Here is a 12,378-nt window from a genome sequence, read left to right as displayed (position 1 = left end):
TCTGGCTATTTCCTCAACCTTTTGTACCCATGTACACTGATATTTTCCATTAATTCTAACAGTAAAGATAAATATGTATGTCTGTATTCAACCAATGCCTCTGTTCTTCATTGTACTCAAGTGCTCTTGAGAGAATATCAAAATGCAAAATGAAATTATATTCAGACATTTTAACTACATTTCTGATCTGTTACATGATAATTTAAGATTAACACTAGATGTTTTTTGTAAAGACAGTTCCTTTCACAAAGCAGGCATGCCATAAATATTTGTGAATACTGTCCTATAGGTTGCAGCAAGAGATGTACCAATAACTACAGACCACCTGATAAAAAAAGATTCACAAGTTATTAATAAGCACAAATTTTTGTTACAGTAACATTTCCACTTACCTGTTGATCTGGTGAACTAGGGCAAGTAAGTAATGCAGGGTTTTTGTTTATTTCCTGCAAGTAAACTGTCTTGTATGACTGCATCTCTGCCCCAAATGGTACAGATCTCTAAGTATTGTTAACCTTTGCTCATATAAATAGAAAAGGATGTTGATCTAGAGACCAAAATCTGGATTTCTGTTCACTAATTCCTATGGATTTTGTTAGTGTTTGTGAGAAGACCATGTCTACAGTGGTGTTCACTTAAATGGCCCTTGTAGCATGCTGCTGACTTGGTACCAGAGATTCCTTAAGACTTTTCCCTGCCTTCTCAACCTATTCATTTTGGAATTGACTAATAGTGACTAAAGTGAGATAAAAAATTGTTTCCTTCCACCATCTAGAAGCTACCTACCACACTGCAAAGTCCTCAGAGGAATATTGTCACTAAAATGATGTGTTTTAGCTGTTGCCTTTCATCCATAGTTCCCCACCCCATTGAGCTCTTAGGTTTCTAGCATCAATCTCCCGTTTATGGTTGGGAACAGATGGACTGAGAAGAGTGGGAATGCAAAGCAGCTGTTTGGATGTGGTCTATTTTATTTTATTTTATTTTTTGGCTCTCTGCTTTGGATGACCAGTACAGAAAGTAGAGGGAACTCCAAGGGTGTTCAGCAGGCATTTGCCCTGGTTGCAACTGGACACTCCCCCATAGCATCACAGTTTTGCCCACAGATGGTGTTCTGTATTACAGGAAGAAAAATCAAGAGTTCTAGTAATATTGGGTTATTTTATTCTGAGTCAAAATAGGTAACATCCAGGAATGTTATCAAGTCAAAATAAACAAGGCAGTACACAGGAAAATGATGCTCTTAATGGCTCTTGATTAGATATAAAGCTAACCTGCATTCATTGTATATTTTACTGAATTCTTTTAGGCAAATTGTCAGTCTTCATTTGGAAAGGAAAGCAAGGAGTCTGCAAACTAAAAGGAAAAAAAAAGTTTTTCCCTCTGAAGATGCAAATTATCCAAACTACAGCATCTACCCTGCAAATCCACACCATCTAGCTGAGTTTAGGTTATCTCTGACCAGTGTTTCACGAGGGGAAATAACACACTCCTGAGGGAGAAGGAAGAAAAGAAGAGCTTAAGCACCAAGATGGAAACCCCATTAACTAGCAGCTAGAAGTGTCTGGCAGCCTGGAAAGAGAACTTTGAAGTGGGGCCCATCATGCTTACACAGTGATGTTAACAAGTTTACATCAAAACAGAGCCCATTGCTGAGGCTTGTGAGTGGTAAAGGGAGACAACATTCATTTCTGCTACCTTGTTTCTTGTCCTTGTCCCTGTTCTATTCATACCCACTTTTGTGGAGGGAGATGACCACCACTGGACACAAGGTAACTCATTCTGGCTATGGTCCATTCCAATTCAGTATTTCTCTGGCAGATTACATATTATCAGTTATGCCTAAAATATTTCCAGTTTCCATTATAGATTCTTGGTTGATTTATCTCTGACAGATTATTAAATGCTCACTTAGCATTTATTTTTCAGCCTGTGTAACTGCTTAGGGTAAAGAGTTGTATATGTTTGCTACCTCACATATTGTGTAAGGTAGTATTGATTATGATAAGTTAGTACATTTAGTTTAGTAATTCCTGTATCTTGAATAGGCACTGAAGATGAACCATGAACTAGGCCCACAATGGAACAGGAATTGGAGAGTACTGCACATGATTACACTTGGGAAAATAGAGTAGCTCCCTACCTATGTGGTTTTTTTTCTCAGATATAACCATTTATTTAACAGTTAGGCCAAATAAATTCCATAGATATTAATGTTAAAGCAAAAGGCATAGTAAATCACCATACACATATAAAGCTATATCACGCTCTCTGCCTATATGTTTTAACACCAGTATCCTACCATAAATGATACATAAGCTGTGAATCATGGAAAACCTCATCAGAAGAACTGAGGCTGAGTGAACCCAGGAGCAATGGGGAGACTAGTCAGTACAGATGTGCTGTGGTGTGCTACCACAATGAGGATCCTCCTAAGAAGGGGCATACAAGTGTTGTTAATGATTGGAAAGGGAGGAGTACCAGGTATATAGCAAGAGGAAGAGATATAACATGAACAACCAAGAATTGGGCTGTTAGTCACAAAAAATGTTAAGACCTAGCAGAAGCGCTCTAGTACAATGGGTAAAGGATGTGGATACTAATCACACCTGATGAAGTGTGGATAGGTCCTGATCAACAATGGTGCAAGTAAGGAGAACCCACATGAAATCACAGGTCCATGAAAGTAACAAAGTAAGTGTAAAGTAATGCTTCTTTTTATGCTTTTCAAGCTTTAAGAAGCATATTTTAAATTAGGGTGACTATTAATCTTCTTTATACTATCCATAAAATTAATGATTTTTATAAGGATCATATCTCCTTTTAGGTCTTTGTCTTGAGACATCCATTTTTGGACATGACTAATATGGGAATTTGTTTTGCTTCACTAGAATTTTTTAAACAATATTTCTTCCCCCCAATTATATGGGTTGGGGTTTTTTTTTTTGAGGCAATTGGTGTTAAGTGACTTGCCAGGGTCACACAGCTAGTAAGAGTCTGAGGCTGAATTTGAACTTAGGTTCTCCTGATTCTAGGACTGATGCTGTATCCACTGGGCCACCCAGCTGGCCCACCTTACCACCTGCCAATTATATGTTTGTTAAAATAATTGTTGACTTTTTTTTTTAAAGTTTAGTTCCAAATCTTATTATCCCTCCCTCCTCTCTTCCTTAGATGGTAAGCAATCTGATACAGGTTGTCCATATGCAATCATGTAAAACATTTCCGTATTTGACGAGCATATTTTAAACAAGGATTTTGTTTTTCTTTTTTCTACTAGGGGAAGTGATAGGGAGAAAAATAAATTTTCATTGAAAAAATTTAATCAAGCCTTCATCTTGCAGATAGTAAAATCCTAATTTTAGTCTGTCTTTATATAGTAGCTCCTCGCCTTTCCTTTTAAATGTGTTTCTTTGGTTCTTCTACAACTTTGACATTTTCCTTGAAGTAGAGATGATGTTCCAGGTATAGACATCCCAATAGTTTCATGTAAAGGTAAAATATTTTCTACATCAGTTCAACAGATTACCTGATGATGCCTACCATTTCATAAATCTTTTTGGCTACTACAGCCATTGGGCCATTATCTTCAGGTAACCACCTAAGTCCATTGTCTGGCTATAAAAAGTTTGGATTTTGATTATTTGACAAATTATATTACTTCATACTTAATTCACACTGAAGCTCATCTATTTTGTGTTTTCACAGTGGAAAAATCTTCCATAAGATTATTGCTGTAAGAATGGCTGGACAAATTGTGGTGTATGAACGTAATGGAATACTGTTGTGCCATAGGAAATGATAAAAACCAGTTTCAGAAAAACTTCAGAAGACTTGTATGAACTAATACAAAATGAAGTGAGCAAAGGAAAACACCTTTGAAAGAATTAAGAAATCTGATCAAATGCAAAGAATGACCAAGATTCCAGAGGATGAAGCATGCTACCCCATCTTCTGGCAGAAAGGTGATGGATTCAGGGTGAAGAATGAAACATGTTTTTTGAACATGGCCAATGTGGGAGTTTGTTTTGCTTGACCATGCCCATTTGTTAGAATGGGGTTTTTTTCCTTTAAAAAAAAACTTTTTTCAGTAGGGGTGAGAAAAAATAGATTTTTTAATTTAAAAAAATTAGTATCATTAAAAAAAAGATTATTCCCTTTATCTTTGCATTTCATTATCCTGAGGGATTTAGTATGATCAAGTCAATGGATGAGTTCAATCATTGTACCACTTTCTTACAGGTTACTTATAAAAAATGTTTAATACTGACTCCCTGAGCAGGGATCTCCCCAAATATAGAGGCAGTACATTTGTTCCTTGGTTCAGAGGAACATACGATCAGACTGACAATTCTTTGTGAAGAGGAACATGTAAAAGAGAGTACAAATAGATGAGGCTATAAACTTAAACACAAATGTTCACTGGAGACCAACTGCTCTAAAAATCCTACTTATATTTCTCTAGTCATTAAAGTTCCAGTTTATCCTTCCCTTTGTTTCTTAACTCAAGACCTGTTCTAGACAAAATAGTTGTATAAATTCTATTTGCCTCAGTTCTTAAAAGTTTATAAAAGAGCATTTGCAATATTTTATACCAGTCCTCACCCAAAATTATTTAAAAAAAACCATACTATCACACAGAAAGTTAAAACAGAACAACTAAAAATAGCAGATGACAGTAATGATCTAAGTCCAGAGGTAATGCTAGTGAGTAACTATGAGAGACCAAAAGGGGGATAATGAAGGGTCAGTAAAGAGATGTGTAGCAGATTCTCTAAAATTAAAATAGACGTTTATTCTTGATTTATGCGGAAGTACCTTTTTTCTTTCCAGGATTGTTTTGTTGTATAACTAATCAAATAGATAAACTACAAAAATGAGAGAAGGTTTTAGTTTTTTTGAAGGCATTTCACATTCTGGTATAAAAGTTAACATTAATCTTACTTACGTGGGTTGGGTGACGTGGCTATCCCCATCATACAGATGGGGAAGGTAAAATTCAAGGTGGCTAAGACACTTCCCAACATAACAAGCAAATTGGTGGCACAGCAACAACATAATCCATAGCCCCCATTTCTCTTATAAAAACCCCATACTCTTCGCAAGTAGACATGTCCATTGCCATGTGTAAGATATTATGGGGTGAGATGAACTGAGTACTACTCACAACAAATAGGTTGAATAACAGATTCCCAGGTTATATAGTGAGTTTATTGGAATTAACAAAATGATTCTACTCTTACCTTTCAGCCAAGAATATATGAAGAGCACTCCAACAGCAATGTTATACTTCAGGCCATGGAGGGTGACACCTCCCTAACGAGAAGGGAAAATGTGTTACTACAGACCAGCCTAAACTCCCAACAAAAAGTATGAGCATTTAACTTCTGCTTTTCCCACTCTTCTCTCTCTCTCTCTCTCTCTCTCTCTCTCTCTCTCTCTCTCTCTCTCTCCTCTCTCTCTCTCTCTCTTTCTCTCTCTCTTCTCTCTCTCTCCTCTCTCTCTCCCTCTCCTTCTCTCTCTCCCTCTCCTTCTCTCTCTCCCTACCCCCTCTCTCTCTTTCTCTCTCCTCCCTCCCTCTTCCCCTTTCTTAAAAGGATTTAAGACTATTTGCCAAATTCTGCATTTTTTTCTAAGCCGTGTTCCCAAAGCCTACTAATGCAAAGAGGATAGGATTGCAAATTTGCAACTGGAAAAGGGCCTTGGAAATCATCTAATCCACTCTTTTTATTACAGAAGCTAAAAGACTCAAGGCTACAGAAGTTGTGATTCAAACTCAGATCCCCCTGACTGCAAATGTGGTGCTTTCTCCACTGTGCCACATTGACTCTCAGTGTCACGTGGGCCCCCTTACATCCATTCTCTCAGATGTGAGACCTTGTAGGAGAAAGCTGGTTCATAATCAGTTTCCTGCTTGTGAGAGGCAGCAGCTCACCCTGAAACAAGCTAGCAGTAATGCTTAACACTCTGTCATTCAGTTAGAAGGATAATGGGGTCAGGGGAGAGGGAGAAGGGGTTTTGGGATCTTGATATTATCACTTTTAAGCTACTTTAGGATCACCATTAAAAATCAAAATCCAAAAGTTAGATTTTGCATTTCTAGCACATATAGGTGGCAAAGCATTAAGGCATTTCACTTAAGAGGGGTAATGTCGGAATCTCTGGGCATCTTTTTCTGTTACTGTAAAACAGGGGGTAATAATACTTAATCTACCTTTCAGGGGTTTTATGAGTTTTAGTTGAGATAATGTAAAGTACTTTGTAATATTAATGCAATATTAGTGCAGCTAGTTACTGTGATGTGTATAGTTCTATTCATTTAATCTTTGCCATTTTTATTTGATTTTTTTTTTAGCATATTGTGTTTAAGGGCAGCTACAGGGTGCAGTTGATAAGATACATCACTGACTTCATTTGAGTTTCTTTAAACTGTCTTACCTTAGTTTTCATATTTTTGCCTCAGTTTCCTCATTTATAAAATGAGCTAGAGAAGGAAATGGCAAACCACTCCAATATCTCTGCCGGAAAAACCGCAAATAGAGTCACGAACAGACACGACTGAAATGATTGAACAACAATGATATCGTGCTCAAAAAAAAAAAATCAGTGTCCCTAAAAAGGTGGAGAAAGCTAGTACTCAGGTATCTCAAGGGAAATGCTGAAACAAAAACCATTTGGATACCTGGCCACCACTTCTAAAACATTCTAGGAGAGAAAAGATGACCCACCAGCCCCTACAGGATTATCAAGGAAATCAAATGTTTACTGGCAGAACCAGATAAAGACAATGCATGTTATTTTCATGTAGTCATTGCATGCCCATAGGATTCCCCTTTTGACAGAGGGGCTTTTAAACTTGACTGGTTTCTTCCAGAAGAATAAAAGCTAACATTCACATAGTGCTTAGTATGTGCCAGACACTGTGCTAAGTGCTTTACAATTTACAAAGAATTTACCTTACGAGGAAACTGAGGCAAACAGAGGTTAAATGACCTGCCCAGGCTCACACAGGTAGGAAGTGTCTGTATCAGTGCAATGACTGACCATTTCTCCAGAGGTCCCGTGATGAGGTATGTTATCTACTTCTGGAGAGAGAGATGATAGTAGCTACAAGGTGCAGAAAAAAGATATACATTCTTGGACATGGCCACTGTGTGGATTAATTTTGCTTGACTGATTATTTATTACAAGGGTTTGTTTTTTGGTTTTACTTTGTTTTGCTTTTGTTTCTCTTGGTTGAATGAGGTAGGGAGGGTTAACAATGGTGAAGTCAAAAAAAAGGAGGGGCATTACATAACATTTTTAAAATGTTCAACAGGAAGCACAAACCAGAAAGTAACATGAAGAATTTATTATACTTTTTAAAAACCAAGTGGCATAAAATGGGGATTCACAATTTCATATAGCACCCTCTTATTGTGTTCTGTCATATGTATGGAAGTACTCGTTTTTGTTTAAGTTCAGAGTAAAAAATGTTTTATGACATTTGAATTGACTCCTCAGAAGCAGCAGATGGACAAGCTTGGTTTGGACAAAAACAAAAACATCAAACATCACAGCCCTCACTAATATAATTAGTCAAGTGTAGAAACTTCACTTCGAGAAAAGCTTGTGATCACTTTATAAGGCTTTTCCGGAAACACTTCTGGAAATCAAATATTTTAGTAAAATATTTTTTGTTGTTCTAAAACAATAAACAATAAAAATATTCCAGAAGAAAAAAATACCAGATAAGCTTTGGTTTTTAAGATATATCACTGACTTCATTTGAGTTTCCTTCTTTAAGTTGTGTCTTACCTCAGTTTTCATGACCCCATAATATTCTCCAGTCATTTCTTCCTCATGTGATTCACTGACTCCCTTCTCTTCCAGTATCACAAAGGCTTCATTACTGGCCCACTGCTTCGTTCTTCATTCTCTCCCTCAGTGATCATCCACCCATGGCTTCAACTATTATTGCCACTGTGGAGATGACTCCCAGATCTATAGATCTAGTTCTGATCTCTCACCTAAGTAGCAGTCTCGCATCTCTACAATTTTCACCCAGCTGTCCCACAGTCACCTCAAACTCTCCATGACCAACAAGGTTTGCTCACCTCAAGTCCTGCCTTCAAAGTGAAACCTTCCCTGACTATTTATTCATCTCCTCTTGAATGCATGAAAACAGAGTATGTGCTCTTTAATTTGTTTCATAAGATCATAGAGTTGTCTGAATAGGCTGGAAAGAGCCTCAGGGACCAACTGATCCAACCCTTTTATTTTAAAGGAGCAAAGTGACTTGCCCAAAGTTACACAAGTACAAAGAGCTGGGATGGGAACTCAGATCTCCTAATTTTAAACCCAGCATGCTTTCCCAGTATCTGTGTCTTAAACTACTTCTAAATAACCCCACGATGCCTAGCCTAGGGCCAGGCACTTAGTAAATAGGGCACGAACCTAGTGTCCCAAGAATTTAGTGTTAACACCATTATCAGGGAACAGGATAGAAGATTCTCTTCCTGGCACTATTAGGACCTTTAGCACGAGGCTCCGTATTTAAGTTTTCTATCAGCTGCAAGCCCTTCTCAATCTAATGCCTGATAATATACATCTGTTTTTAGTCAAATAATCAAAGATTTCACTGAGGAAAATCCTTACCGCGGGCATGGCTAGCAGTTGTGTGGCAGTCACGTTCACACCTTCAGGAATGACATGTAACTGATTGGGGCCTCTTGTATGTTCCTTAAATAGCTGTGTCAAAGAGAAATAGATGTTAAGATTATTGTAATACTGTTCTGGGAAGTCAGTACTTCTAGTTGAGAGTCTGTTATAGTTTTTATGTTTTAATTGTTTTATGTGTTTGGGCTTTTATCCCTCATCTGAGCCACATTAAAATATGATTCTTTATCACCAAATAAGCTATTTTCACCCTACCACATAAAAGATTTTTTTCTAGACTAAGGTAGTAATTATAACAGACCTACATCCTTGTCCAGTGGGAGCTCTGCTACTTAATAAGATTGACTCTTCAAGACTTTTCTCCCTAATCTGGAGGTTTACCAATTTGTATATGCATTATTAAAATAGAATGGTACCCATAAAAGAGGATGTGAATACAAGCATTGTATCTAGGCTGGTGTTTCTTGCTGCTGGCTACCACTACTATATATTGTATTAGCCCCAAAAGAGATTTTATTTTTCTGTCCTTAAGCCTTTAAGAAACTCTTTTCTCTTTGTTCTTTATCACTGGAAAGCCCTGTTGGGCATGATGATAACAGTGATGGGAAACTTCAATTATTTGGACATCTACCAAAAGTTTGGCAGCTGATAAATTTTCAAGGATAATTTTATTTTTCAAAAAGGTAGAAGAAATATATGAGATCTGCTGTTCTGGAAATTACTCTGGCAAGTATAAATGATAGGAATCTTGGAGGTAATGATAATTCCATCTTAAGAATTTATGTTAGAGGAGAGGAAATTCAGGCATACTCTGATACATACCCTAGATTTTGGGAGACGAGATTTCAGAGAAAGAACAGAGAGTACTTCATGTCCTAAAGTTTTACAGAGAAGTCAGAGCAAGAGAGATAGAAAACTTTAAAATGAAATTTTGACAAAAGAAATTACTCTTATGAGGAAGAGACAAGAAACTTGTTGAAATAGACCAACATGGATGTACATCAACCAATGTACATTTTTTTTTTGCTTTTTTTTTGGGGGGGTGAGGCAATCAGGGTTAAGTGACTTGCACAAGGTCACACAGCTAGTAAGTGTTAAGTGTCTGAGGCTGGATTTGAACTCAGGTACTCCTGAATGCAAGGCCAGAGCTCTATTTTTTTTAAAAAATAAATTTATTTATTTTCAGTTTTCAATATTTACTTCTACAAGATTTTGAGTTCCAAATTTTCACCCCATCTCACCCCTCCCCCCACCCCAAGATGGCATGCATTCTGAATATCCCTTCTCCTAGTCTGCCCTCTCTTCTATCTCTTCCCCCCTTCTCTCATCCCTTTCCCCTTCTATTTTCCTATAGGGCAGGACAGACTTCTGTACCCCATTTCCTGTATTTCTTATTTCCCAGTAGTATGAATCTGGTGGGAGCAAATCTCCCTTCCTCTCCTCCCTTCCTCCCTCCCCACCCACCCTCATTGAAAAGGTAAGCAACTCAATATAGGTTATACATGTGCAGTTATGCAAAACACTTCCATAGTAGTCGTGTTGTGAAAAACTAACTCTATTTCCCTTAATCCCATCCTGCCCTCCCATTTATTCTATTCTTTCTTTTGACCCTGTCCCTCTTCAGAAGTATTTGCTTCTGATTACCCCCTTTCCCAATCTGCCCTCCTCTCTAGCATCCCCCTGTGTTCTCTTGTCCCCTTCTCCCCCTATTTTCCCATAGTGTAAGACAGATTTCCTTATCCAATTGAATGTGTATGTTATTCCCTCCTTAAGCCAAATCCTATGAGAATAGGATTCACTCATTCCCTCTCACCTTCCCCCATTTCCCCTCCACTGTAATATAATCCTCTCTCATCCCTTAATTTTATTCTCTGGATATGACCCCTTAATCTTCAACTCACCCTGTGCCCTCTATCTATCTACCTATACATACACGTAATTTTTTTCCTCCAACTACCCTAATACTAACAAAGGTTTCATGAGTTGTAAATATCATCTTTCCATGCAGGAATGTAAACAGTTCAACCTTAATAAGTCTCTTATGATTTCTCTTTCCTGTTTTACCTCTTCATGTTCCACTTGAGTCTTGTATTTGAAAATCAAATTTTCTATTCAGCTCTGGTCTTTTCATCAAGAATGCTTCAAAGTCCTCTATTTCACTGAATGACCATTTTTTCCCCTGAAGGATTATACTCAGTTTTGCTGGGTAGGTGATTCTTGGTTGTCTCCTTTGCCCTCCGGAATATTATATTCCATGCCCTGCAGTCCTTTAATGTAGAAGCTGCTAAATCTTGTGTTTTCCTGATTGTGTTTCCACAGTACTTGAATTGTTTCTTTCTGGCAGCTTGTAATATTTTCTCCTTGACCTGGGAACTCTGGAATTTGGCTACAGTATTCCTAGGAGTTTTCCTTTGGTGATCTCTTTCAGGAGGAGATCGGTGGAGTCTTTTGATTTCTGTTTTGCCCTCTGGTTCTACTATATTAGGGCAGTTTTCGTCGATAATTTCTTGAAAAGGGGGCGGAGCCAAGACAGCAGAGTGAAAGCCAGAGCTCTATTTACTACGCCACCTAGCTGCCCCCAATGTACATATTTTAAAAGTATATATAGAAGATAGAAGCAAGGGCAAGTAAGAGTGAACACAAAATAATTGCCATCTTGAAAGAATGTAGCTGGGAGGCAAAGCTCAGAATGAAATGAATCTTTAAAGAAGACTGTGGACCAAGAAAAAGACCTTTAAAAAAAACATATAACATGCAAATAAAACAAGTCCAAATCGATATAGTTAAAGTAGTTTTTTATGCCCCAAACTGAGAAATAGATAGAAAAAAGGGCAGGTCCTGGCCAGTGAAAGTCCTTGGAGCAGGTTAAGTGGGTTCTGCTTGCTGCTAGCCCATGTAGAAGGGCCAAGGAAGCCTGCTTCTGGAAAGGGGTGATGGCCTGCAATAGAAGGGACCCATTCCTCCAGACCCATTCCTCAAACCAAAGCTTGTTACAGATATTCTGTAACTGGTTCTAGTCATCTAACCAGGTGGTGAAGAGATGGAATTCTGATTGGTTGTTCAGCTGTTCAGTGGAAAGGCACTGACCAGCCTAAGTGCAAGTCTTTCTTTTGTGCTCTGCTTCCAATGAAGAAGATGAGCTGCTCTGGGCCCTCAAGAGAAGGGGCTTTGGGCCCTCTCTCAGAGCCAACATGAAATTATGAATATTTGGTCCAGGTGCTATCTCTTCGTTGATGTTTTCTATTTTCCTTCTAGATGAAGGAATATTGAAGATGGCTATGATCCTATGAGCTTCAAAAGGTAAGAAGAATGAGCACCAGAAGTATGGGAGCTGGACTCTAGACCAGCAGAGTGAGCAAAGTTGGGGTAGCAGATGAATTGAGGAATAATGAACTGGGTGACCCAGCCAAATGGTACTTGAAATGAAAACTCATCAAGCAACTCTGATGGATTTGGAAGTGAATCTGGTGGGAGCAAATGCTTGATAAAAACTGCTTTCAGTGTAAGCCCATTCTTCCCAGCATACAGAGGGGAAAGTATTACAGCCTCTCCTCTTCCCTCCCCTAATTAGAAAAGAAATGCTTTGTAACTTCTCTTCTTGCTATAACATCACAGTAAATATCTTTCTCTTCATAAAAAAAATCATCCAAGACACAAATGCATAACACCAAAAACCATTCCCCAGTAGATAAATGTAAAAAGGAAGAATCAAAAACTATT

General features: G+C 38.0%; 1 protein-coding gene across 2 annotated transcripts in view; it reads right to left on the bottom strand.

The window, feature by feature from the left end:
* The window catches only part of LOC110194906 (uncharacterized), a 68,943-nt gene that overhangs the window by 4,876 nt on the left and 51,689 nt on the right, over positions 1-12,378 (bottom strand). For both annotated transcript variants that reach the window (XM_020967495.2, XM_020967494.2), the window contains exons 11-12: positions 8,638-8,730; positions 5,244-5,316 (exon numbers count right to left, since the gene is read on the bottom strand). In XM_020967495.2, the coding sequence (XP_020823154.1) occupies positions 5,244-5,316; positions 8,638-8,730 (166 nt within the window). The remainder of the gene's footprint in view (positions 1-5,243; positions 5,317-8,637; positions 8,731-12,378) is intronic.

Source organism: Phascolarctos cinereus, unplaced genomic scaffold (genome assembly GCF_003287225.1).
Source record: "Phascolarctos cinereus isolate Bilbo 61053 unplaced genomic scaffold, phaCin_HiC Scaffold_9;HRSCAF=440, whole genome shotgun sequence".
NCBI lineage: Eukaryota > Metazoa > Chordata > Mammalia > Diprotodontia > Phascolarctidae > Phascolarctos > Phascolarctos cinereus.
The sequence above is the reverse complement of the archived record's forward strand: the minus strand, read 5'-3'. Positions and strand labels throughout refer to the sequence as shown.